The 27,719-nt window shown below is 40.1% G+C and overlaps 1 protein-coding gene across 1 annotated transcript; it reads left to right on the top strand.

Annotated features, from left to right (window-relative positions):
- The first annotated feature begins 81 nt into the window (after window positions 1-81).
- Window positions 82-27,515, top strand: Wdr12 (WD repeat domain 12). Its single transcript, XM_042667028.1, has 13 exons — window positions 82-420; window positions 5,330-5,424; window positions 6,802-6,896; window positions 8,491-8,597; window positions 10,253-10,368; window positions 11,553-11,707; window positions 14,897-14,942; window positions 18,693-18,778; window positions 23,804-23,944; window positions 24,045-24,150; window positions 24,262-24,394; window positions 25,599-25,671; window positions 27,225-27,515. Exons 1-13 carry the CDS (start codon window positions 206-208, stop codon window positions 27,300-27,302), a joined length of 1,446 nt encoding a protein of 481 aa, XP_042522962.1. The 5' UTR covers window positions 82-205; the 3' UTR covers window positions 27,303-27,515.
- Window positions 27,516-27,719: the final 204 nt, after the last annotated feature.

Here is a 27,719-nt window from a genome sequence, read left to right as displayed (position 1 = left end):
TGTTAGTCTGAGGCATCCCATGTAAAAATCAGCCCTTTTCTCTTTCCCTTTTTCTAAGGCATTTGAGGAGGGCATTTCCGTGTCTTCCTCGTTGGACACAGGTCTAAAGCTATGGGAGGAAGCCTTAAAAAGGTTATGAGGACACGCTGCCTTTAAGACTACGCTCTGCTAATCGATGCGTCGTCCATCTAGGACTCGGTAGTTGATGTTTTGGGGCTGGGCCCCTCGTGGACTTGCTCTGGGAAGCGGGTCGGCCACCGCGGTTCCCGCACGCCTCGCCAGGGTTTCGCCTCCCCGTTTGTGTCTTCAGAGGCCGGATCCGGGCCTCTGGCTGTTAACCGCACGTTCAAGTGAGCAGGTCTTCTTGGTGTATTCCGCCATGGCTCAGCTCCAAGCTCGCTTCTTCACCGACCACAAGAAGTAAGTAGGCGGCTCCCCTCGGAGCCCCCCGACGGCCGCTCTGCCCCCGCGGTCCCGGCTGTCAGCTCGGCCCCCACCCTCCTTCCTCCCCCCCCCCCCCCCCCCCGTGCTCGCACCCGAGCCCGGCGCCTGCTCACCTGACGCGGTGCCTCGCGCCGGCTCCTCGGGGAGTCTCTGGGACCGACCCCCGACGGGCCCCCCGCCTCCTTCCTGCCCGGTCGCGTGACTCCGGCTAACCTGATGGGGCGCGGCGCAAACGGAAGGGCCTCGAGTGGGCCGTCACCGCGCGGCGGGGCCGAGCGGGAGCCGCGGGCGCTGCCCTGCGTGCCCTACGGGGTCGTGTTGCACGCGTTCCAAAACACAACTTCGTTTTCTTTTCGAGGACGTGCTAGAAGATGTTTTACTGAGCGAAGCAGTGGGTCTCCAAAGAGGGCCTTAAGTGAGATGTATCCATAGGTATTTCTTGATTCGGGTCTGTATTTATTGATAGCTATGGTCTAGATCTCTGTGTGTATGTCTATATCTGTGTTATTGGTGTATGTCAACAAAACATTTTATGAGTGGTTCCCTCGGTGTGTAGCACTCATTTCAAACCTAATTATGTGCTGCCCTGTGTATGTTGTGGTCCTTTTTCGCATTTGCCTTGTCTTCTCAACAATGCTGTAAACCTTTCTCAAGTTTTTCTGGTGCTAATTATAAGTAATACATATATGTCGTATTAAGATTGCATAAAGTGGAAAACTTCCACCTGAATTAATACTGTATTTTTAAAATTTGTGTATATATGTCATATGATCAGTGTACATAAGTTTATATACTTGGCCTTACTATTTTAATATTAAGCAATGCACTAGTATATTTTTAAATGAAAAAACATTTTTCCAGCTGAGACCAGGACTCAAACTTGCTATGTGACACTTTTTACTCATTGGCAGGCACCCTGCTACCTGAGGCAAGCCTCCAACCCCTGAAATTTTTAATTACATCAACAATTAAACCACGATTTTAACACTGGAAATAAATTGATAAGTGCTCTGTGGGAGTGTGCGTGCATGTGTGCTCGCGTGTTTGTGTGTGTGTGGTGTATGGCTAGGTTCTCCAAAACATAACAAAATTGAGAAACTAAAAGTTTCCTTCTTTTGAGTTAATGCATTTTGGTCAGTGTTAAATGCACACTTAAACAATTTACATATACTGGGTATGTACGCTTGTGAGAAAAAGAATTGTGCTTCCTCCCTACATTTTACTGGCCAAAATATTAAGTAAGCCGGGCACTGGAGGCTAACACCTATAATCTTGGCTACTAAGGAGACTGAGATCTGAGGATCACAGTTCAAAGCCAGCCAAGGCAGGAATGTCTCTGAGATTCTTATCTCCAAAAAACTACCAGAAAACCAGAAGTGGCGCTGTGGCTCAAGTGGTAGAGCACTAGCCTTGAGCTAGTGCTGAAGGAGCTGAGGAACAGCACCCAGGCCCAGAGTTCAAGCCCCACAACCGACAAAAATAAATAAATTAAAATATATGTATAAAGTAAAAACTAATTTTTAACTTTTGTTATGTTTTTAGGGACTAAATGGCTAACCTTGGGACGGGGCATGATAAATGTATAGTTGTAATTACTCAAAGTGTAGTATGCAGAATTGTGCAGCCATTACCACAGTCAATTTTTAGAACATTTCTCATTAATATTCCAGTCCTAAGTATTCTCTTAGCTACCACTTGGCTATACAGATTTGTCTATTTTGGACATTTTTTATAATTTGGAATGTCTTAATTTCTAGTCTTCTATGACTGGATTCTATCATTCACTATGCTGTTTTCATCCATGCTGTACTATATTTTAGTATTTTATTTCTTCTCTGACCAACTGTTTTAATGGATATATCACACATTCCTATTCTTGTTCAGTTAGGTTGTTTGCACATTTTGGTTATTATGAATAGTGGTTATATGAACATTCATGTACAAGTTGTGTGAACATGTGTTTTCATTTCTCCACTTAGATGTGGAGTTCCTGGGTGAGATAGTAATTTTACATTTTACTTTTTGAGGATCTGCCAGACTGTTTTCCAAAGAAATTACCATTTTACATTACCACCAGCAATATATGAGGGTTCCAATTTTTCCATATCTTTACTAACACATTTTTTGATGTCTGGTCATTTGTGATCTCAAGTACTACTTACTACTACTACTACTATTACTATTATTTGTGCCAGTCCTATGCTTGAACTTAAGGCCTGGGCTCTGCCCCTAACCTTTTTGCTCAAGTCTAGCACTCTACCACCTAAGCAATGGCTCCACTTTGGCCTTTTCTTTTCTTTCCTCCTTTTTTCTTTTATTTCTTTTTTTGGTAGCTAGTACAGATTAGACTCACTTTCCTACCTAGGCTGGCTTTGAACTGAACTCCTCAGATCTCAGCCTCAGTAGCTAGGCATGAGCCACTGGTGTCTGGCTGGAAATACTTGTTTACCTGACTCAGAAGTAGAATCTCTCAGAGGTTACAGCCTTCATCTCTTACCAATCTGTTCCTGGCACTTTTATCCAGCTTCCTTCATCGTTTTGGTCAAAAGTTCTCATATTCTGCAGCTTCTTCCTTGCTTTCCTTACTACATTGCTTCTTCAGGACTGTACTCTGTGTTGTGTTGCTGGACACATGAAGTACCAAGACACCGAATCTTGAGTGGTTTGTTACTGTTTTTTTTACCTTACTTGTTCAGGACTTTGTGGCAGCACATTGGTAGTTATCATCTTTAGAAAAATTGAAAAATTTGTGTATTATGTTAGCTCTTTGTGTCCTAGATGGGAATCACAGTAGTATGTCAGTCCAGGAATATAATTCTCTCCTTTAAAAAAAAAAGACTGCTGGATGCTGATGGCTCACGCTTGTAATCCTAGCTACTCAGGAGGCTGAGATCTGAGGATCAGGGTTCAAAGCCAGCCTGTAAGATTCCTATCTCCAATAAACCACCAGAAAACCAGAAGTGGCATTGTGGCTCAAGTGGTAGAGTGCTCGCCTTGAGCTGTGAAGATATGAGGTACAGCACCCAGGCCCAGAGTTCAAGCCGCACAACCGACCAAAAGAAAAAAAAACAGTTGAGACCACTTAGATTGGCACCCACAATTTAACCCCCGTTAGACTGCACTTTTTCTCTTTCAAGTTTTCCTTGGTCTGTAATAGGAATGTTTATTACTCAATAGCAAGAAAATGGCACTGAAATGCCATTTCTGGAGAACTTTGTCATTCCCTCTGCTGATTGGACCACATAACTCTTCTATTCTTTTTTTGGGGGTTCGGTTGTGGGGCCTGAACTCTGGGCCTGGGCCTGGGAGCTGTCCCTCAGCTCTTCAGCTCAAGGCTTAGCGCTCTACCACTTGAGCCACAGTGCCACTTCTGGCTTTTTTCTTTTTGCTTATGTGGTGCTGAGGAATTGAACCCAGGGCCTCAGGCATGCAAGGCAAGCTCTCTATCACTGGGCCACCTTCCCAGCCCAACTCTTCTATCTTTACCCAGAGGGTCAGCAGCAACTTCTTTCACTGCTCATAAGAAGTATGAAGTTTGTGATCATTGTCTACTCAGTGAGTTTCTGACACCATTCCCTTGGATGGAAATACTCAGCTTTATCTTGATGGTGGTAGCCTTACCAGCACTTCATTATCTGTCTTTTGCATTATAGCCATCTTAATGAATGTGAAGTGATATTTCATTGTAGTTTGATTTGCATCTCCCTGATGACAAATGATGAGGATCTTTTCATGTGCCTATTGGTCATCTCTATTTCTCTGGAAAACTGTCTATTCAAATGTTCTTGGGTTGTTTTTAGAACTAAGTGGTAAAATGTTTATATATTCCAGATACAAGTTCCTTATCAGATATATAAATTAAAAATATTTTCTCATATTCTGTGTCATCTAATCTGCTTCCTGTCATGTCTAACCTACTCTATTCCACAGCCAGAAAGATCTAATTAACGAAATACTGACAACTGTTCCAGTAGCACCTTGTTGCCTACAGAAGTTAAAGCTATTTCCCGTAATACAGTATTGAAAGCACTCCATGCACATCTTTCACCTTCAGTTGCAGTTACCGCCTAAAGTAAAATCTCACTTTCTGAAATAAGGGCTTTCCCAACTACTGTTTCATTGTTCTCCCAACTCCCATTTCCTGCCTACTCTGTACCTGGCAAAAATACTAATATAGATGTAATTCTAGCTACTCAGGAGGCTGAGAGCTGGGGATCAAAGTCAGTCCAAGCAGGAAAGTCCATGAGACTCATCTCCAGTTAACCACCAGGAAGCTGGTAGCCCTTTGGGTCAAAATGATAGAGCCTCACCTTGAGAGAAAAAGCTCAGGGACAGAGCCCAGGCCCTGAATTCAAGCCCCAAGACTGACCAAAACAAAACAAAAAAATCTTTCTTATATATTCATTCAAACTCTATTATTCTTCAGCTCTTCTTTGGTTGAAAAACCTATCTTCCCCCTTCTGTTATATTCCTCTTGTCTCTCCCTTTCTCCTCCCTCTCCCCTCCTCCATTTCCCTTCCTTCTCTATGTATATACATGTGGATAAATATGTATGTAAAATACATATACAATATTACTGTTTTTACATAAACTCATTGCATTTGATTATAGTCTTTTTTTAAGAATAGATCTATTAATTCATTTTGTTTGTTCTGTATTGCAAAATAATATCGGGGTGGGGAGGACGAGTTGGATCAGGATACATTGTATGCATGTATGGAAATTTTAATGAAATTGCCTCCCCGCCCCCTACAATTAATATATACTAATAAAAAAGAAAATTATAATTCCTAATATGTATTAGGCACCCAATAAATGTTTAAGTGAATGAACATTTCTTAAAAATCTGTAGACTTGGTTTTGACATGTTATTTCCTTTGTATAGATATGCAGTAGATGATGTTCCCTTCTCAATACCTGCCACCTCTGAAGTTGCTGACCTTAGTAACATCATCAATAAATTGCTGGAGGCTAAAAATGGTGGGTATATATGTTCTTGAGAAGCTAGGAGAGGGCACAGTGCCACTAACTATATCAAATTACATATTATATTTCCTGGTTTTTTGGACTCAACATATGAATTCTGTAATAATTTTTAGTATACTAGCAAGGCACTTTGTGGGCTGGATTATAGAAGTATAATACAAGCATTTTACTGCTTACGCGTCACTGTTAGTGAAGCACAGAGTAAAGTAACTGTATATTTGAGTATTTATGTAATAACAAAATGCTAGTCTTAGTGGAATTTTCTTTTTTGTGTTCCAAGTTTAAAAAAGTAATAACAGGCCGGGCGCTGGTGGCTCACGCCTGTAATCCTAGCTACTCAGGAGGCTGAGATCTGAGGATCGCGGTTCAAAGCCAGCCCGGGCAGGAGAGACAGTGAGACTCTTATCTCCAATAAACCACCAGAAAACCGGAAGTGGCGCTGTAGCTCAAGTGGTAGAGCGCTGGCCTTGAGCTGAAGAGCTGAGGGACAGCGCCCAGGCCCAGAGTTCAAGCCCCACGACCGACAAAAAAAAAAAAAAAAAAAAAGTAATAACAGAAACAACAATGTAAGAATGCCAAGAGAATAAATTTCTGTTCTTTAAAAAATCACATTGTCAGCAGGTACCAGTGGCTCATGCCTATAAATTCTAGCTGCTCAAGAGGCTGAGATCTTACATTCACAGTTAAAAGTCAGCCCAGGCAGGAAAGTCTTTGATACTTTTTTTTGTCGGTCATGGGGCTTGAACTCTGGGCCTGGGTGCTGTCCTTCAGCTCTTCAGCTCAAGGCTAGTGCTCTACTTGAGCCACAACATCACTTCCAGCTTTTTCTGCTTATGTGGTGCTGAGAAATCGAACCCAGGGCTTCATGCATGCAAGGCAAGCATTCTACCACTGAGCCACCTTCCCAGCCCCTGTGATACTTTTATGTCCAGTTAACCACCAAAAAGCTGGAAGTAGAACTGTGGCTCAAATGGTAAGAGTGCTAGCCTTGAGCACAAAAGCTAAGAGATAGCGCCTGGGCCCTGAGTTCAAGCTCCAGGGGAAAAAAAATGCCAAGAAAAAAAATCAGATTGTATATTGTAATACCTTTTTTTTTTTTTGTCAGTCGTGGGTTTGAACTCGGCCTGAGCGCCGTCCCTTAGCTCTTCAGCTCAAGGCTAGTGCTCTACCATTTGAGCTACAGTGTCACTTCCAGTTTTCATGGGCTGACTTTGAACTGAGATCCTCAGATCTCAGCCTCCTGAATAATTAGGATTACAGGCGTGAGCCACGGGCACCCGGCTATTGTAATACTTTTGTCTGATATGTTGTTACACCTCAGATCTTAAGAGTGATACTAATTTACTCTTGTTATTTACTTATTTTTTTTAGAGTTCCACAAATATGTGGAGTTTGATTTCCTTATTAAGGGCCAGTTCCTTCGAATGCCCTTGGTCAAACACATGGAACTGGAGAATATTTCAACGGTAAATACAAGTACTTCGTTCTCTATTTTACTTACGGCATCATCAAATATTATAGCTATTTAATTCCTTATAGAATCAGCCTTAATCAAAAACAAGATTGTTTTGTTGTTTTTCCCTGGAAATGTCAGCTTCGATTTTATTATATTATATTTTGAAACTTCTGCAAATATTTTATTAAAGAAAATACAGGTGAATATTCTTCTTATTTGTGAAAGTAACTGCTTTTATAATTATAGGTGTTTTAGAAAAATCTGTGGTAAAATGTACATGTTAGTCATTATTTTCAGTGTACTATTGAGAAATAGGAGGTGCATCCACAAGTTTGTGCAGCTGTCACTGCCACCATTTCTGGAACTGTTTGTCATGCCAAACAGAATCTCTGTTCCCATTAATAATATATCTTCATGATTTTTTAGAAAGTTTTCTTATGTTTTTTATATTTCACCCTTTCCACTTCTCACAAATGTCTTTCAAAACTGCTGATATTTTTTTTATTACCCTTAGCTTTTGTTAGATCAGATGAAGTTTCTTACCTTTTTAATTATTAAGTAAGGAATTGTACAAAGGGATTACAATTCTATAAGTCAAGTAATAAATACAATGTCCTCTTTTTAAATGGTTCCAAGTTTTCTGAGTATGTAGAGATCAAATATGAAGGTATTAGGTTAAATTGGGAGTCCTTTGTCTTTATAGTACTATACTTCAAAGGTGGATCATAGAGGGCTGGGAAGGTGGCTCAGTGGTAGAGTGCTTGCCTTGTATGCACGAGGACCTGGGTTCGATTCCTCAGCACCACATAAACAGAAAAAGCCGGAAGTGGTGCTGTGGTTCAAGTGGTAGTGCACTAGCCTTGAGCTGAAGAGCTGAGGGCAAGTGCCCAGACCCAGAGTTCAGGCCCCATGATGGACAAAAAAAAAAAAAAAGTGGATCATAGAGCTGTGCTGGTGGCTCATGCCTGTAATCCTAGCTACTCAGGAGGCTGAGGTCTGAAAATCATAGTTCGCAGCAAGCCAGGGCAGGAAAGTCCATGAGACTCTTTATCTCTAAATAACCACCAGTGGAGTGGAGCTATGGTTCAAAGTGGTAAAGTGCTAGCTTGGAGCAAAAGAGCTCAGGGACAGTACTCAGGCCACAAGTTCAAGCCCTACAACCAACCAACCATAGGAGTAAACTCCTTATGAGTACCTTTTTTTTTTTTTTTAAATTGGTCATAGAGCTTGAATTCAGGACCTGGGCACCGTCCGTGAGCTCTTTTCACTCAAGGTTAGCACTCTACCACTTTGAGACACAGTTCCACTTATGGCTTTTTTTTTTTTTAATGTTTAACTGAAGAGTGTCTCACAGACTTTCCTGTCCAGGCTGGCTTTGAACCATGATCTTCTCAGTACCTAATGCTATAGGCGTGAGCCACCAGTGCCTGGTAAGGAGTTTACTTTTCAAAGAATGAGATGCTAGAATTGTCACACAAAGTTATCTCTATTTTTTTTCTTATTTTGCTGTTTCTTTTCAAAGTTATCTTTTTACTGGATTTACTTTTACTTAAATGGGTTTGCCTTTAAAACTGCCACCTGATTTGTGGTTTCTCTGTTATTAGGAAGAGGTTGTGGAACTAGAATATGTGGAAAAGTACACTGCACCCCAACCAGAGCAATGCATGTTCCATGATGACTGGATCAGTTCAATAGAAGGGACAGAGGAATGGTATTGCCAGACAAATGTTACTCAGTTTTCTTATGTATTTCCTTTAGTTGTTTTTTTTCTTTTAGTTCTCTACATGAGTATTTTTCTGAATCTTTATTCTTTGTAAAATATGTTTTGTGATATAGATAGATAATTTAAATTAATAGATTGGTGACCATGCCAAAAAGAAAGATCTTTGCTTTCAAGGTATTCAAGAAGGAAATAGGTATTTATTAATAGGCTTCTTTCGTATTTCAAGATGTTTTTGTAATATTTGTGCCCAATTATGCACACGTCAGGTGTCTTAAAGCATTTATTTGGCTTGTGTAAGTTGCTTTTAAGACTGGGAATGCAATTTATTTCAGAAAGGAAAAAATAATTATAGCCACAGGTTTCCTGACCACTCCCCTGAAAATATAGATCATGCCATTTCAAGGCTAAAGTCCGCATTCTAGAATCAAGGATAGTTCAGAGGAAATATATACTGGCATTATTTGTAGAAAACACTTCAAAAGTAGATCATACGAAGAGCTTTTCAAAGAATGAGATGCTAGAATTATTACAAAAGGTTATCTTTTCTTTTTCTTATTTTTGTTGTTTTGTTTTGTCTTGTTTATTGGACATGCAGCTTGAACTTTGGGCCTGGTGGCTGTCCCTCAGCTCTTCAGCTCAAGGCTAGTGCTCTACCACTTAAGCCACAGCCCCACTTCTGGTTTTCTGGTGGTTTATTGGGGATAGGAGTCATGGACTTTCCTGCCCAAGCTGGCTTTGAGCCACGATCCTCAAATCTCAGCCTCATGAATAGCTAAGAATACAGGCGTGAGCTACCAGTACCTGCCTGCTGTTTCTTTTCAAAGTAATCTTTTCATTGGGTTTACTTTTATTTACATGGTTTTGTTTTTTATTTTGTTTTTTTGTTGTGTGCTAGGAATCAATCCCAGGGCCTTATGCATGTTAGTCAAGTTTTCTACTTAAGCTATGTCTCCAGTCCTGGTCTAATCATTTTCACTGGCTAATTATAAAAGACCATTGGGAATTATAAGCAATTTGCCTAATTGTTCTGAGATTGGTAATATTTACAACTACAGTGTAAATGAGTTTTTAAGTTTAGTATGTAAGAAAAAGTAAAGGGTAACACCTGGTATAAGAATATATGGCAATCTACGGGGCTGGGAAGGTGGCTCAGTGGTAGAGCACTTGTCTTGCATGCATGAGGCCCTGGGTTCAATTCCCTAGCACCACATAAGCAAAAAGAAAAAAGCCGGAAGTGGTGCTGTGGCTCAAGTGGTAGAGCACTAGCCTTGAGCTGAAGAGCTGAGGGACAGCGCCCAGGCCCAGAGTTCAGGATCCACGACTGGACCAAAAAAAAAAAAAAAAAGAATATATGGCAATATTTATCTTCATATTAAAAGGAATTTAAAAGTATAATCTCTAGGCTGGAGACATGGCTAAGTTGTAGAGTACCAGCCAAAAGTAAACAAGCTAAGTGAGTACAAGGTCCTTGAGTTTAGCTATGGTACTGGCTAGGAAGAAAAGAGGAAGGAAGGAAGGAAAGAGAGTGGGGGAAGGAAAAAAGAAAACACAATATAATCTCAGGGTTTACTTTGTCATTGTCATAGAAACATAACTGATTTTCATGACTTTTGTATTTTAGTTTTTTGTTTTTCTCTTCATAGGATTTTGACTGGTTCTTATGATAAGACTTCTCGGATCTGGTCCTTGGAAGGAAAATCAATAATGACCATTGTAGGACATATAGATGTTGTAAAAGATGTAGTTTGGGTGAAAAAAGGTAGGACTCTGCTTAAACTAAGAGGAATTATAGACAGGAATTTTGAAATAGACCATTTTCAGTGCAGGGAAAACATGGAAAATGAATAAGAAATGCCTCATACCTCAGTTGTTATGAAGTCTTTCAAAACTTACATGTTCAACAAGAAAAGCATTAGTTTTAAAATCCATAATTGATCAACGTGAATCTTTAATGAAATTGTTTCAAATAATGTATATTTCAATTCAAGTGATGTTTCTGTTTTTTCAAGAAACTTTTTTTGACAGGAGCAAGGAGGGTCTCACCATGATGCCCAAGCTGGTCTGACACTCTGTAGCCAATTAGCATGTCTCTCGCCATCCTCCTGTTTCAGCTTTCTCCCTGTGCTGGGATTATAGCTTAAAGACTCTTCTCTTTACAACATGTTAGCTTTCTTTTCAAAGCTAGCTATATGAATTATTTTTTGGTTGGTACTGGAGTTTGAACTCTTCCTCATGCTAGCCAGGCAGGCACTCTACACTGATTATTTTTGCAACCAAATCTTGCTTCCTACCTGGACATGTGCCTATTTTAGGTTTTCTGTCCTGGCTGAGATGAAAGGCCTGCTCAGCCATGACCAGAATCTTTCCATTGAGGCAGAGTCTTGACTTTCCTGCCAGGACTAGCCTAGAACCATGATATTTCCAGATTTAGTCTTGTACATAGCTTCTGACAGGCTCATGCTATTGTGCCCAGCTATGAAAAGGAGTCTCTCAAACTTCTCTGTCAGAGCTGGCCATAAGCTGCATTCTCAGTCCCCCATGTATAGGCATGAGCCAATGATAATCAGGTAACTTCTTTTTTCTTTTAATCAACAACAAAAATACAGAACATTTAGTTTGGAATGCAGTGTATATAAAACCTTATACTGGGGTGGGACTGAAAAAAAAAAAGAAAACCTTATACTGTGGCTAGGAATGTGGCCTAGGTAGAGTGCTTGCCTAGCATGCATGAAGCCCTTGGTTCATTTCCTCAGTACCACATAAACAGAAAAAAAAACAGAAGTGGCCCTGTGGCTCAAGTGGTAGAATGATAGCCTAAAGCAAAAGAAGCTCAGGGACGGTGCCTAGGCCCTGAGTTCAAGCCCCAGGACTGGCAAAAATAATAGTAATAATAATAGTAATAAATAAAACTTTATACTAATTTGTTTCTTGTTCTTTCTTAAGACAATTTGTCTTGCTTACTGCTGAGTGCATCTATGGATCAGACTATCCTTTTATGGGAGTGGAATATAGAGAGAAACAAGGTGAAAGCCTTACACTGCTGCAGAGGTCATGCTGGAAGTGTGGATTCAATAGCTGTTGATAGCTCAGGAACTAAAGTAAGTAGCCAGTATGTTACCAGTCCTTTTTATTTATTTATTTTTTGGTCGGTTGTGAGGCTTGAACTTGGGGCCTGGGCATGCCCTGTCCCTTATCTCTTCAGCTCAAAGCTAGTGTTCTACCACTTGAGCTATAGCACCACTTCTGGTTTTCTGAGTTGTTTATTGGAGATAAGAGTCTCACGGACTTTACTGAAGGACAGTCCTGCCGGGGCTGGCTTTGAACCTCGATCTTCAGATCTCCGCCTCCTAAGTAGCTAGGATTACAGAAGTGAGCCACCAGCGCCCAGCTACCAGTCCAGTCTTAAATTAAGATTTGAGGGGGCTGGGAAGGTGGCCCAGTGGTAGAGCGCTTGCCTTACATGCATGAGGCCCTGGGTTCGATTCCTCAGCACCACATGCAAAAAGAAAAAAAGCTTGAAGTGGTGCTGTGGCTCAAGTGGTAGAGCACTAGCCTTGAGCTGAAGAGCTGAGGGACAGTGCCCAGGCCCAGAGTTCAGGCCCCACGCCGGACCCCCCCCTCCCAAAAAAAAATTAAGATTTGAGTATCTTAGTAAATGTTTGCTCCACATATATTTTTTGTGATCTTACTACTTTCATAACAGTCAGTGGCTAAAGATCATGATTTCAAACTACATATAAATAGTCATACAGTTAGAGACTTAAAGATTTACTTCCCAGGCTGTGGCCATTGCTATTGAACTCTAGTCCTGAGTTCAAACCCTAATACTCACTCAAAAACATAAACAAAAGAAAAAAGCATTCTATAATTCTTCTCCCAGTTGGGTTTCTGTGGTTCAGTATCCTTTTCTTTTCTTTCTTTTTTTTTTTTGTAAGTCCTGAGGCTTGAACTCTGGGCCTGGGCACTGTCCCTCAGCGCTTCAGCTCAAGGCAAGCTCTCTATCACTTGAGCCACAGCTGAAGTTTTCTGGTAGTTTATTAGAGATAAAAGTCTCATGGGCTTTCCTGCCCAGCCTGGCTTTTAACTGCAATACTCAGATCTCAGCCTCCTGAGTAGCCAAGATGACAGGCATGAGCCACTTGCCTAGTGGTTCAGTATCTTAATTGCAAAACTTTTAAGAAATCAGGTAAACAAGTAATTTCATGTAACCTTTTAAACATAGTAATTGACATAGTTTTAATGTATCAGGTACTCTTTTCAGTGCTGCCAGCAACCTAAAATGCCTAGACAATCACCTGAAACTTAGCATACATACAGATTAGTGTTAATAGTTTATTATCAATACTGATCTATTATTTATGATGGCAAGATGGCAAAATGCCAAAAGCAGTTTAAAAGACACAAACCTGAGAGTAATACTATCTTGACTAGGAGTGGTTTCAAACCCTCTTACAGTTTGAAAGTTCCCTAAGCCACACTGGAGTATTCTGGGTTTAAGAGTATTTCCTTAGTATTGTTTTGCCACTGATAGCAATAGAGAACTATTTTCAACATCATTAAGGGCTATACAAAATAATCAATAGAGGCTGGGAAGGTGGCCCAGTGGTAGAGTGCTTGCCTTGCATGCATGAGGCCCTGGGTTCGATTCCTCAGCACCACATAAGTAAAAAGCCGGAAGTGGTGCTGTGGCTCAAGTGGTAGAGCACTAGCCTTGAGCTGAAGAGCTGAGGGACAGCGCCCAGACCCAGAGTTCAGGCCCCACGACCGGACCCAAAAAAAGAAAAAAATCAATAGAGGTAGACTGAAAGCAGTTGATAAAAAGCCTGTGTTTAAATGATTTCAGGGCCCTGTATGCCCAATAGGGTTGGGCAGACCTTTCTGTTAGGGCAACAGAGGATATTTGAATGGATTCAGAAGTAAAGATTTGTGATTTTTCGTATTAACCCCAAAAGGGTTTAAATGTGGGTGAGTCCAAATTTAAATTAATTACCCATACCCTATCTTGATTATATAATCTTGAAGTTACTTTGAGATTAGAAGAAAATTTATTGGGCTGTGGTATCCAAAGAGTGAACCAAGAAGACCTTTGGAATCAGTGGACTGGTAGACAGTACATGCTTACCCTTCTTGTTTCCTGAAGTCACTTTATCTGTGTGTGTGTGTGTGTGTGCATGCGTGTGCATGCCAGTCCTGGGGCTTGAACTCAGGGCCTGGGTGCTATCCCTTACTTTTATGCTTAAGGCTAGTGCTCTACCACTTTGAGGTCTACTCCATGTCCAGCTTTTTGATGGTTAGTTGAAGATAAGAGTCTCATAGACTTTCCTGCATGGGCTGGTTTCAAACCTTGATCCTGGGCTGGGAAGGTGGCTCAGTGGTAGAGCACTTGCTTTGCATGCGTGAGGCCCTGGGTTCGATTCCTCAGCACCACATAAGCAAAAACAAAAAAAGCAGGAAGTGGCGCTGTGGCTTAGGTGGTAAAGGGCTAGCCTTGAGCTGAAGAGCTGAGGGACAGTGCCCAGGCCCAGAGTTCAGGCCCACTACTGGACCAAAAAAAAAAAACCTTGATCCTCAGATCTCAGCCTCCTGAGTAGCTAGGATTACAGAAGTGAGCCACCACACAGCTCTTTTATCTTCTCCTACCTCAAGCTGATTTTCGTCCTCATGGCAATAAACCTGGCTTGCAGTATTTCCCAGGTTTTACATCCTGCATTATACTGTCCCTGGAAAAAGACTGACTTTATTACCCTGGGACATAGTTTCTTGTTGTCTTTTTATTTCTGAATGAAGAAAAGAACCATTGGTATAGCGTAGATCAGAGGCCCATCCTTCCAGGGTACAGGGCCACATAAGAATGGCAGCTCCTTTGATTATTATACAGATTGAAATTTCCAGGAGATTAGGAACCCAAGTAACTGAGACTATATGTAAAAGATTTCAGATCCTATACACCAGAGAGATTAAGAAAGGGAAGTAAAAGGGGCTGGGAAGGTGGCTCAGTGGTAGAGCACTTGCCTTGCATACCTGAGGCCCTGGGTTCGATTCCCCAGCACCATATAAGCAGAAAAAAAAGCCGGAAGTGGCACTGTGGCTCAAGTGGTAGAGCGCTAGCCTTGAGCTGAAGAGCTGAGGGACAGCGTCCAGGCCCAGAGTTCAGGCCCCACGACCGGACCCAAAAAAAAAAAAAAAAAAGAAAGAAAGAAAGGGAAGTAAAGGTTCTAAAGTCAAATAGAACAAAAATATCAATCATATTATATGTGTTTTCCCTCTTCATTGTATATTTTGTTTAGTTTTGCAGTGGCTCCTGGGATAAGATGTTAAAGATCTGGTCTACAGGTAAGTTAGTATTTCTTTTACCTGGACTGATTCATTTTATTTTAAGAATTTCAGTGAGAAGTTTTTTTTTTTCATTTTGGTGCTAGTACTGGGGCTTGAGTTAGGCCCTCGCACTTCACTTATCACTCAAGGTGGGTGCTCTCCCACTTTGAGCCACACTTCATGTCTGGCTTCTTGGTAGTTAATTGGAGATAAGAGTCTCACAGACTTTCCTGCCTGGGCTGGTTTCAAACTTCAGTCCTCAGATCTCAGTCTCCTGAGTAGCTAGAATTGTAAGTGTGAGCCACAGATACCCAGTTAGTAAAAGAGAGAGAGAGAGAGAGAGAGAGAGAGAGAGTGTGTGTGTGTGTGTGTGTGTGTGTGTGTGTGTGTGTGTGTCTTATTGTCCTAGAGATTGAACTCAGGGCCTAGGAGCTGTCCAATGAGCTTTTCTGCTCAAGGCTAGAGAGAGAGAGAGAGAGAGAGAGAGAGAGAGAGAGAGAGAGTGTGTGTGTGTGTGTGTGTGTGTGTGTGTGTGTGTCTTATTGTCCTAGAGATTGAACTCAGGGCTAGAGAGAGAGAGAGAGAGAGAGAGAGAGAGAGAGTGTGTGTGTGTGTGTGTGTGTGTGTGTGTGTGTCTTATTGTCCTAGAGATTGAACTCAGGGCCTAGGAGCTGTCCAATGAGCTTTTCTGCTCAAGGCTAGTGCTCCACCACTTGAGTCAGAGCTCCAGTCCACTGTTCTTAGTAGTTAATTGAAGAAGAGAGTCTCACAGACTTTGCTGCCTATGCTGGCTTTGAACCACAATCCTTAGATCTCAGCCTTCTGAGTAGCTAGGCTTATAGGTGTGAGCCACCAGTGTCCAGCAGTAAGAGAATTTTTTTTTTTTGGGGGAGGGGGGTCTGTCGTAGGGCTTGAACTCTAGTTCTGGGTGCTGTTCCTGAGCTCTTCAGCTCAAGGCAAGCGCTCTGCAACTTGAGCCACAACACCACTTCCAGTTTTCTGAGTGGTTTATTGGAGATAAGGGTCTCACTGGACTTTCCTGCCTGCACTAGCTTTGAACCACATCCTCAGATCTCAGCCTCCTGAGTAGCTAGGATTACAGGTGTGAGCCACCAGTGCTTGGCTAGTTGGAGGATTTTTAACCCCCATTTTGTTGTAAATAATAGATCAAACTGTTTTAGATCATACATTTAAAATATGATGAAAATTAATATATTAGGTTTAATGTTTTAGGATTTTTCTATAATCCCATCACACTCTTAATTATTGGACTAAGTCACAGAATTGCTGAAAATATTTTAAAAAATGATTGGTATAACAGAACATAGCTAACTTGGTTCTCAGAGTTCTGTCATTCAAGAACCTAGAAATACTGTTGGTGTAGTGTCATAGGCCTGTCATCTTAGCTAGTTGGGAGTCTGAGATCAGGATTACTGTTCAGTCTAGCCCAGGCCAAAAGTTCATGAGACTACTTTAAAATCTAGCTGCTGTAGTGGTACACACACACACCTGTCATCCCAGCCACGTGGGAGGTTCACATTGAGAGGATCACATTTCCAGCTCAGGCAGAAAAATTCATGAGACTCCCTCTCAATCGAAGAAGGTAGATGTGGTAGAACACTCTTGTCATCCCAGCTATAGGTTGACGCATAAAATAAGAGGGTTGCAGTCAAAGCAAAAAGGGAGATACTGTATAAAAAAAAATAACCAGAGGAGCTGGGAAGGTGGCTCAAGTGGTAGAGCGCTAGCCTTGAGCTGAAGAGCTGAGGGACAGTGCTCAGGTCCATAGTTCAGGCCCCACGACCGGACCCAAAAAAAATAAAATAACCAGAGACTGGGAAGGTGGCTCAGTGGTAGAGCGCTTGCCTTGCATGCATGAGGCCCTGGGTTCGATTCCTCGGCACCACATAAGCAAAAAGAAAAAAGCCAGAAATGGTACCGTGGCTCAAGTGGTAGAGCACTAGCCTTGAGCTGAAGAGCTGTGGGACAGCGCCCAGGCCTAGAGTTCAGGTCCCATGGCTGGACCCAAAACAAACAAAAAACAGTGAAAAAGGGCTAGAGCCAGGGCTTAGCAGTAGCCTACCTAACAAGTGCAAGGCACTGAATTCAGACCTTAGTACCACAAAACAAAACAAAATCCCTGAATATAAGCAATCCTTTTGAATACCTTTGACTCATTTTAAGGCATTCAAAGATGACTTTTGAGTCATTTAAATGTTACATGCATTTTATAACCACACTGTTTCCCTTAGAGAAAAAAACTGAATGCAGTTTTGCCAAGGTTAATACTCTTACTTAAACTTTAAAACCTAGGAACTAGAATTATTTACTGTGCAGGTAAAAAGACTAGAATAGCTTCATTGCTTCTGAAGGAATTGCTGTTTTACAGTATAATTATACTAAGTAGAGTTTACGAAGCAGAGAGGGAATCAAGAAAAGCTTTTTTTGATGGTAGGAACTATTTTAGTATATTTTACAAAATGCTAAGACAAACACTTTTTTGTTTTTGTTTTAGCTTGTCCTGGGGCTCAAACTCAGCCTGCACACTGTCCCTGAGCTCCTTTTAGCTCAGGGTTTGCACTCTACCTCTTGAGCCACAGGGCACTTCCAGTTTTTTCTGTGATTAATTGAGATAAGTGTCTTACGGACTTTCCTGGACTTTCCTGCCCGAGCTGGCTTCAATTCGCAGTCCTCAGATCTCAGTCTTCTAAGTAGTTATGATTACAGACGTGAGCCACTGGTGCCTGGCTTAAAGTGCTGGATAATAATTGTCTTAGAGAACAAATCTAGGTCCTTATTCATGCTTAGCAAACACTCTGCCATTAAACTATACTATCCCCAGCCCTATAACTTTTTTTTTTTTTTTTTTTTGCTAGTCGTGGGGCTTGAACTCAGGGCCTGGCACTGTCCCTAAGCTGCTTTGCTCAAGGCTAATGCTCTACCACTCGAGCCACACCACCATTTCTGGGTTTTACTGTTTGTGGATGAGGAACAGAACCCAGGGCTTCATGCCATTAAGCCATATTCCCAACCAACAATTCCTATCATGTACAAGGTCCTGAGTTTGATTTTCAATACCACAAAATAAAAAATAAAACAATTTTAAAAAAATCTATGAAGCATAAGGGAAACAGTCCAGGAGAATAAACATGACTAAAATACATTTCCTTTTGACATATATTTACCTTGTTATCTCTTGCATAATATAAATGCAGTCCAAGTACAACTCTTAAAACTAGAAGTAAGAAGGTTCTCATATTTATGATCGTGATCTATATTCATAATAATGATAAAAAGACATCAAGATTTCAAACTGGAGAGTTTTCAGTTTTCTAATCTACTTTGTTTTGATTTCTCATTTTTGAAAATTAATATTCCACATATTGTCTTATATACATACAACTTTTGATAACCAAAATGATAAGGAATATTTGTTTCCTAACCTGTAACAATAATAGAAAACATATAGGGCTGGGAATGTGACTTAGTGGTAGAGTGCTTACCTAGCATGCAAGAAACCCTGGGTTCAATTCCTCAGTACCACAAAAACAGAAAAAGCCAGAAGTGGAGCTGTGGCTAAGTAGTAGAGTGCTAGCCTTGAGCAAAAGAAGTTCAGGGACAGTGCCCAGACTCTGAGGTTCAAGTCCCAGGACTGGCAAAAAAAAAAGGAGAAAGAAAACCTAGATATCCAGAAATACAGAAAATTCTTTGTTTGAAATATTTAATATTAACTAATATTGAAATTATATCTAATTCTCTGGGATGCAGTCCCTACAGATGAAGAAGATGAAATAGAGGAATCCACAAATCGGCCAAGAAAGAAGCAGAAAACAGAGCAGTTGGGGCTAACAAGGGTAAGTAAACATTAGAACTAACCATACTTAGTTTAGATCTACATTGCTAAGAGTACAGTACTCAATATCATCTTTCCTGTTTATATTTTCTATGTCTTACCTTGCTTCTTCAACCATGATAGTGCTTTTTTTTTTTTTTTTGTCGGTCGTGGGGCTTGAACGTGGGGCTTGAACTCTGGGCCTGGGCACTGTCCCTCAGCTCTTCAGCTCAAAGCGAGTGCTCTACCACTTGAGCTACAGCACCACTTCCGGTTTTGTGGTAGTTTATTGGAGATAGGAGTCTCACAGTCTGTCCTGTCCGGGCTGGCTTTGAACCGCGATCCTCAGATCTCAGCCTCCTGAGTAGCTAGGATTACAGGCATGAGCTACCAGCACCTGGCCTCATTTTAGAAGTTTTTAATTGACCAATAAATACTGAATATATTCAAAGTGTACATAATGCATGCTTAGATGTACATTATCAGACCTGTGCTGTATTAGATCTCCAGAACTTGTTCATCTTATAGGACAAAATTTGTACTCTTTAGCCAACATTTCCCATTTTCACCATACCTCAGCCATTGCCATCTACCATTCTACTCTGCTGCCATGAGTTTGGCTTTTCATCCAGATTCTTCCTGTTTTGTTATAAAGATGGCTGGCATGCTCTTATCTATACTGTTTTATATACCTAGTGAAAATGAGAATACTGAATCAGCCTTAGAACAATACACTTTTTCTTTTTCTTTTTTCGGGGGGTGGTGTTGTGGGCCGGAACTCTGGGCCTGGGCACTGTTCCTCAGCAATTCAGCTCAAGGCTAGCGCTGCTCTACCACTTGAGCCACAGTGCCACTTCCTGCTTTTTCTGCTTATGTGGTGCTGAGGAATCGAACCCAGGGCTTCATGCATACAAGGCAAGCACTCTACCACTAAGCCACCTTTCCAGCCCCCAAAATACACTTTTTCATTCATTGTCTAGTTAAAATGTGCAGTCACTAAGCATATATTTGTATATTAGTTATATTAATCACCAATAAGATCAGTAACAACATTATTGAAATCATAATATAATCATACATGATTCACCACATTCACAAAGAATTCAACAAACAATAGCACTACTTCCAAATTAATGAGTTATAAATACTTAATAACCTTAAACAAGGTTATTGAATTTTTTTTTTTTTCTGGTTGTGGGGCTTGAACTAGGCTATTGAATTTTAAGAGGAAAGATCTGACAGGAATTCAGTTTCCTTATACCAATAGAACAAATTAAAGCTGGAAATGGCTGTACTAACTGAATATTCTGTGCCAGTGTTATTAATATTGTTAACACATAATTCTGATCAACCATCTAAAGAATATATCTAGTAGAAAAATCTTTTTAAAGCAGTACAGGGGGAGGTAAATTCAGCATATCACACTTTCTAGGCAGACACTATATTACTTGAGCCACCCCAGCCCTTTTTTTAAATTTTTTTTTATTTTTCAGATGTGGTCTGGCCTGAGCTGGCCTGAGATATCAATCACTATCCTTGTCTCATTCATAGGTGAAATACAGACAAGCCACCACACACAATTACTTGTTCAGATGGGCATCTATATAAAGTTTTGCCCAGAATGGCCTCAAACTTCAATCCTCCTGATCTTTACCTTCTAAGTAGCTTACTTAGCCCCAGATTTCTTGAGTTATAAATGTTCTTTACTGAGAAAGTAGGATTTCCTTCTTTTCTTCTCTTTTCTTATTTTAGGAGGTACTAGGGTTTGAACTCAGAGCCTCACACTTGTTTGGCTTGCTTGTTTGGCTGGCATTCTACTACATAAGTCATGTCTCCAGCCCTGCCTTTTCCCAGATGGAGTCTCACAGACTTTTATGATCAGACTGGCTTTGATTATCTATATCTCAGCCTCCTGAGTAACTAGGATCGCAGGTTTGAATCACATTCTACCTTTTCTAATTAAAGTTTATGTAAAGTATGAAGCTTAAATATACAACCTAGTGAGTTTTTACAGTGTATTATGCCTAAGTAATCACTACTCAAATCAAAATACAGAGACTTCTTCACTAGCTTGCCTTGAGATCTGTAGTTTCACCTTTTTTTTTTTTTTTTTTTTTTGGGTCCGGTCATGGGGGCCTGAACTCTGGGCCTGGGCGCTGTCCCTCAGCTCTTCAGCTCAAGGCTATCACTCTACCACTTGAGCCACAGCGCCACTTCTGGCTTTTTTTTTCTGCTTATGTGGTGCTGAGGAATCAAACCCAGGGCCTCATGCATGCAAGGCAAGTGCTCTACCACTGAGCTACCTTCCCAGCCCTAGTTTCACCTATTTTTAAAATCTCAAATTTTTATGTATCTATGAAATGCATGCCTACTTCTATGTGTAGTAATGACTATTTTCACTAATAAAACATTCCTTGGCACAAATACACCATAATCTTTCCATTCTTTGGATGAACATTTAGGTTGCTTCTAGTTTTGGTTTACAATGAATAAGTTTGCTAAGAATTAAGGGATTTCATAAATAATAAAAAAAATCACAGATGTAGAATTGCTGCATCACACAAAGTATGCATATGTTTGGTTTTCTGAATGTTAGATGCTCTCAAAAAAAAATCCAGTTGGCTTATATCAGGTTTCCTTTAACAGTATACCAAAGTTAGCTACTTCATATCCTAACCAGCACTTGCTATTTCAACTTTTTGTCTGTGTGCTAGTACTCGGCTTAAACTCAGGGCCTTTCTTGCTTATGTCTGGCATTCTACTACTTGACCCATGCTCCAGTCCAGCATTATTTATTTTTTGGGGGGGGGGGGTCCGGTTGTGGGGCCTGAACTCTGGGCCTGGGCGCTCAGCTCAGCTCTTCAGCTCAAGGCTAGCACTCTACCACTTGAGCCACAGCACCACTTCTGGCTTTTTTCTTTTTGCTTATGTGGTTCTGAGGAATCAAACCCAGGGCCTCATGCATGCAAGGGAAGCGCTCTACCACTGAGCCACCTTCCCAGCCCCTCCAGCATTTATTTTTAAGAGAGGTTCTCAAGATGTTGCTCAAACTGGTTTTGAACTCCTGGGCTCAAGTGATACTCCTGCCTCAGCCTCATAGATAGCCGAGACTACAAACATAACCCAGTGCACCCAGCTGTACATTAGATTACTTTTAGGGTTGTGTAACAGAATTTAATGTAAACCCCAGTCCTTTGTTACTCAGTTACAGCTCTTTATACATATTACATTTTCTCCATTCCGTGTCCTGCTGATGCCTTTGTATTTAGGGGTATTCTTTTGTAAGTTTGCTTCCATATTTAAGAGATATAATAGTATACTGATTGTCTCATCCAGCTTCTTATAGAGCTTAGATTTATATACTTATAAGTTATTAATTGAAGTCATGCCAAAAATGCTTGAAGCATTAATTTTCATGAAAATATTGTTGTAGTTATAATATGAAAATAGGTCTTAGAAAAATGGGATAAGACATATATCAAAAAGTTAGCTGAGCTGGGAGCCAGTGGCTCACAACTGTAATCCTAGCCACTTAGGGGGCTGACATTTGAGGATTTCGTCCAAAACAGACTCTTACCTCCAATTAACCAGCAAAACAGCTGGAAGTGGAGCTGTGGCTTAAGTGAAAGAGCAGCCTTGAGCAAAAAAGCTTAGGAACAGCACCCAGGCTATGAGTTCAAGCCACAAGATTGGCCAAAAAAAAAAAAGGAACTACAGACTTTGATTAAATAGTAATAGGACTTAATGATGCTGAAGAAATGCAGAGGTTAGCATAATTTATTGAGAGTAATTTAACTGTATGAGTCATGTAGAAATTGGTAATACCTCAATCCAAATCTCGATTTGGTTGACTGCAAAGCTTTTTCTAGTTAAGTAAGAAGTAGGTTCACAACTGTGGATCCCAAGAGAAAACTCCCTCTGCAAGAAGGATGGTAAAGATGTCTCTATGCCAGCCACCAGGAGAGGGAGTTTATGCTGTCTACTGCTACAGTTTTACTCATTGTCTTAGTCCATTAAGAGAGAATACATTCAGTTGGCACCAGTGGCTTACACCTGTAATCCTAGCGACTCAGGAGGCTGGGATCTAAAGATCACAGTTCATTTTGGGCAGGAAAGTCCATAAGACTCTTTTCTGTAACTTAAAAACTCAAAAACTGGAAGTGGAACTGTGACTCAAAGTGGTAGAGTACTAGCCTTGAGCAAAAGAACTCAGGGACAGTGTCCAAGCCCTGAGTTCAAGCCCCCAAATCAGCAAATTAGAGAGAGAGAAAGAAAGGGGGGGAGGAGAGAGGGAGGGAGGGAGATAATACATTCATATGCAAATTATATGAAATAGACTAAGGCATTAGGGGCCAACTGAAGCCTAGAATACTTCATAAGTTTGTCTTCCATGGCCCCAGAAAGCTGTTCAGAGTAGATGAATCCTGGCTTTGTGTGCCTCTGGTACCACAGATGAGAGTCATAAAAGCAGTCAACCTTAGGTTTTAAATGTTTGTATGGGTCATGAGACTCACTAGGACAATGCTTTGAAGGACATCCTATTTCTCTGGGAGACAACTGAGCTCAAGATGTTCTGGTCCCACCCTCCTTAGCACATTTTATAGTTATTCTGAGAACTAGAGGCAAGAGAAGAGAGTGGGTCATTCCAAGGCCATCTATTCATCACTAGTCTTTTAATATTTGTTAGTTGAGAGAGTTCTGTGTTTTACTGCTAAAAATGAAAAATAACAACAGATGAGGAAGTACCAGAATACAGTGAAAAGACTAAAGGTTTTAGAATAACATTTGGGTTCACACTTAGTCTGATACTTTTACGCTAATATGACTTACCTTTCTCTGCTTCAGTGTTTCATATGTAAAATAAAAACAAATATCCACTGTGAAGGATTGTTGTAAAGAACAGATAAAACTCCTAACAAGATGTAGGTTTTGGAAAAAAGAACAGATAAAACTTCTAACAAGATGCAGGTTTTGGAAGTTAATAGCTTCTTATTTCAATTATCTAAAATGAGCATGTTTTCCCTTTTGGGTGGTCTTCCATTTCTAGACTCCCTTGGTGACCCTCTCTGGCCACACAGAAGCAATTTCCTCAGTACTGTGGTCAGATGCTGAAGAAATCTGCAGTGCATCTTGGGACCACACAATTAGAGTGTGGGATGTTGAATCTGGTGGTGTTAAGTCAACTTTGGTAAGACTTAGTTTCAGTGGTCCTCTGATTAACATTTTTTTCAATGATAAACTTCTAAAAATAGATTCGCTTTGCTCACTACAAATGTTCTCTTTTTTAGACAGGAAATAAAGTGTTTAATTGTATTTCCTATTCTCCACTTTGTAAACGTTTGGCATCTGGAAGCACAGATAGGCATATCAGACTGTGGGATCCTCGAACCAAAGGTGAGTTGTATCCACTGGGGAATGTGAAAAAAGATAAAATTTCTATGAATATCTTTCAGTTTGTTCTCTCTCTTAAAATTCAATACTTTCTATCTTTTTTGCTTTGTTCAGATGGTTCCTTGGTGTCACTCTCCCTGACTTCACATACAGGCTGGGTCACCTCAGTCAAGTGGTCTCCCACCCACGAACAGCAGCTGATTTCAGGCTCTTTAGATAACATTGTCAAGCTGTGGGATACTAGAAGGTACATCCTGTTTGTTTTCTAGCAAACAAACATATAAATTACTGAATTATTGAAGCAAATTATTGAAAACAAAGTAAATACTGGAATGATTATCCAAACCTTCAAGAGGAAAAAAAGTTCTTAAGTTATACTACCTGTTATGATAAATATTGATATTCAAAAAAAGACCAGAATTGAAGGCATTTTAATTATGTTTACATAGGGGTTTTGATTTTGTTTTTGTTTTTTGGGGGCATTCTAGAAGCATCACATTCCATTTTACTTTATCTTAAGCCCCTCCCTAAAAGAAATCCATCTTCCTGATTTTGTTATAAAACAAGAGACAAATATCCTAGAAAAATTATCCTGAGCCAGGTGCTAGTAGCTCATACCTGTAATACTAGCTACTCAGTAAGCAGAGATCCAGGAAGATCACACCTGAGGCCAGCCAGGCAAAAAATTCACAAGACCTCATCTCAAGTGTGGTGTTGCACACCTGTCACACCAGGTTTAATGGGAAATGGTAGTGAGTTGGGGTTTCATTCTAAATGTGATGGGAAGGCACTGAAGGATTTTGAGCTCAAAAAATGGGAAATGGCTACTGTTAAAGTTCAAGATATAGATAAATAGTGATTTGGGTTGTGGTGGTGCCATTAGACATAAGTGGTTGGGTACGTGGTATATCTTGAAGCTACTTCTTTGGCAAGAGAAGAGATATCTCTTGTAGATTAAACATGAGGTAGAAATCAAGGAATAATGTCCACATTTTCTGCCTGAGCAAGACGGTGACAAATGGTGCCACCTAACAATGGTTAAAGCAGAAAAAAAGGCTGTGAGGGAGTTTTGATTATATTGTCAGGCAAATGAATATACATAAGAAGCCACACTGAAGGCATGGCTCAAGTAATAGAGCACAACCTGACCAAGCACCAGGTTACTGAATTCAATCCCCACCACAAACCCCATGATTTTGAGGTAAAAGTACTGAAGAACCTATGAATAAGGTTTTACAACTTAATATTGTTTTTACTGCATATATTTGTTGTAGTAGATCTTAGTAAGTTGGCTACTCTAAGAAAACAGGAAAGATGATGAAATACTCAGAATTTCAAGATTAAGTAATTATTGAAGCAAAGATGTTAAGACTAAATTTTTTAAAGTGTATTATTCATGTATGCTTGTTTTCTGTGAATGCATATAACATATTAATGTCTTTATCTTTTAGCTGTAAGGCTCCTCTTTATGATCTGGCTGCTCATGAAGACAAAGTTCTAAGTGTAGACTGGACAGATGCAGGGGTAAGAATTTATTAGGTATTTGGTGACAAGGAAAATACTGTTAGTAGAATAAATCCAGTGTTTCTCTTTACATAAAGTTACTAGTTTCAAAATCTGATTTTTAAAGTTGTTTTATGCAATAAAAGCTCATATTTGAAAAGGAAAACAAATTTTCCCTCTAATAATAGTAGTAAACTTTGAAAACGTGAAGTTTTTTTATTAATCTCTTAAGGAAACCTTTTAGGTCCATAAACTACTTCAGACTGTGTTTCAAAGTATTTCCCAGTTAAAAGAACCTTATGTAACAAATATGGATAATAAAATGTTTAAAGAATTACAATTTAGGCCAGTGCCAGTGTTTCACACCTACTTCCTAGCTCAGAAGCTGAGATCTGTTCAAAGCCAGCTGGAGCAAGAAAGTCCATAGAACTCAACCAAAATTAACTACCAAAAAGCCCAAAGTAGAGCTGTGGCTCAAGTGGTAGAGGGCTAACCTTAAGTAGAAAAGCTCAGGGACGGTGTCCACGTCCTGTGTTCAAGCCCAGGACCAGCATACACATACACACAAAATAATAATTACAATTTAATTATTGTTTATGTATATCTAAGTTACTGCCTGAGAATTTTCTCTAAATAAAGCTTACTGGGACATATAATTTGTAGTATACATTTGCCTACAACAATTAGTGTAGTGTTCTTTAAAACTTTTGATTTATTTATTTTTATTTTTTTGGTTGGTCGTGAGCCTGAACTCTGGGCCTGGGCACTGCCCCTCAGCTCTTCAGCTCAAGGCTAGCACTCTACCACTTAAGCCATAGTGCCACTTCCAGCTTTTTCTGCTTATGTGGTGTTAAAGAATCAAACCCAGGGCCTCAAGCATGCAAGGCAAGCACTTTACCACTGAGCCACCTTCCCAGCCCCAAACTTTTGATTTCTTAGACAAATAAAAGTACACCTTTGTTACTCTTCATGCTTTTTTTTTTTTTTTGGTGCCTGTCCTGGAGCTAGAATTCAGGACCTGGGTGCTGTCCTGAACTTCTCTGCTCAAGGGTAGGCGTGTTCTACCACTTGAGTTATAGTTCCTCTTCCAACTTTTTGCTAGTTAATTGAATATGAGAGTCTCATAGACTTTCCTGCTCAGGCTGGCTTTGAACCACAATCCTCAGATCTCAGCCCCAGTAGCTAGGATTACAGGCATGAGTCACTGGTACAGGGCTCTATTTTTTATGAAGTCTTACCAAGTGCTTCATAGAAAATATTATAGCACATTTATACTGTACTTTAACCAAAATAATCTGTTTTAGTGTTTTCACATAGTGGATTGTAATACACATTTGAGTGACCCAGATTGCAGAAAGGAATATTTATTGCACATACATGGCCATCTTGGAGATGGGAACCAGGTCTAAACTCAAAATTTACTTTTTGTTTCATGTGTACCTAGTACACACAGACTGACAGTAATCTGTAATTCTCTTTTGTAATGAAAATTATCAGTATTTAATTTGGTTTAACTTCTGTCTGAAGTAATAGCTATGTAATGTTTTAATACGTTTTTCTCTCTCTTTACACAGCTACTTCTAAGTGGAGGAGCAGACAATAAGTTGTATTCCTACAGATACTCACCTACTACTTCCCATGTTGGGGCATGAAAAATGAGCCATAATTTGATTAGAAGGACTTTACAAATAAAATGACATTGATGCAGATTCAGAAAGCAGCCTTGTAAACTTTGCATAATGGTTCCATCCTTCGTTCTTTGATCTTTGTTTTCTCTTTTGTTTATGAAGCATAATGTTGGTCACACCTCTCTACTTTGTGCTGACTTTTAAAATAAACTAAGTTTTTTCATTTCTGTTTTTAAAGATATTGGTTTGTGTTAATATTTGCTTTTGAAATTCTATAAAAAGAAATACTGAAAATATAGTAATTATCCAGATTTTTATTTGGAGTTTGGTAGGTGTATTTTAAAAAGCATCTGAAGGAAATTAATGAAAAATATTATAGGACAGAAGTTAGAAGTCAGATTCCTTTTCTGGAAAAATAATATTTATAAGAAAATCAGACTG

Source organism: Dipodomys spectabilis, unplaced genomic scaffold, assembly GCF_019054845.1.
Source record: "Dipodomys spectabilis isolate Male_0828 unplaced genomic scaffold, ASM1905484v1 ptg000373l, whole genome shotgun sequence".
NCBI classification, from domain to species: Eukaryota; Metazoa; Chordata; class Mammalia; order Rodentia; family Heteromyidae; genus Dipodomys; species Dipodomys spectabilis.
This window is presented reverse-complemented; position numbering and strand designations above follow the sequence as displayed.

Coding starts and splice junctions, on each gene's coding strand:
- Wdr12 (XM_042667028.1), top strand. CDS start 206: ATGTTTTGGGGCTGGGCCCCTCGTGGACTTGCTCTGGGAAGCGGGTCG. Junction 5,425..6,801: donor ATTGCTGGAGGCTAAAAATG/GTGGGTATATAT, acceptor TATTTTTTTTAG/AGTTCCACAAATATGTGGAG. Junction 11,708..14,896: donor TTGATAGCTCAGGAACTAAA/GTAAGTAGCCAG, acceptor TATTTTGTTTAG/TTTTGCAGTGGCTCCTGGGA.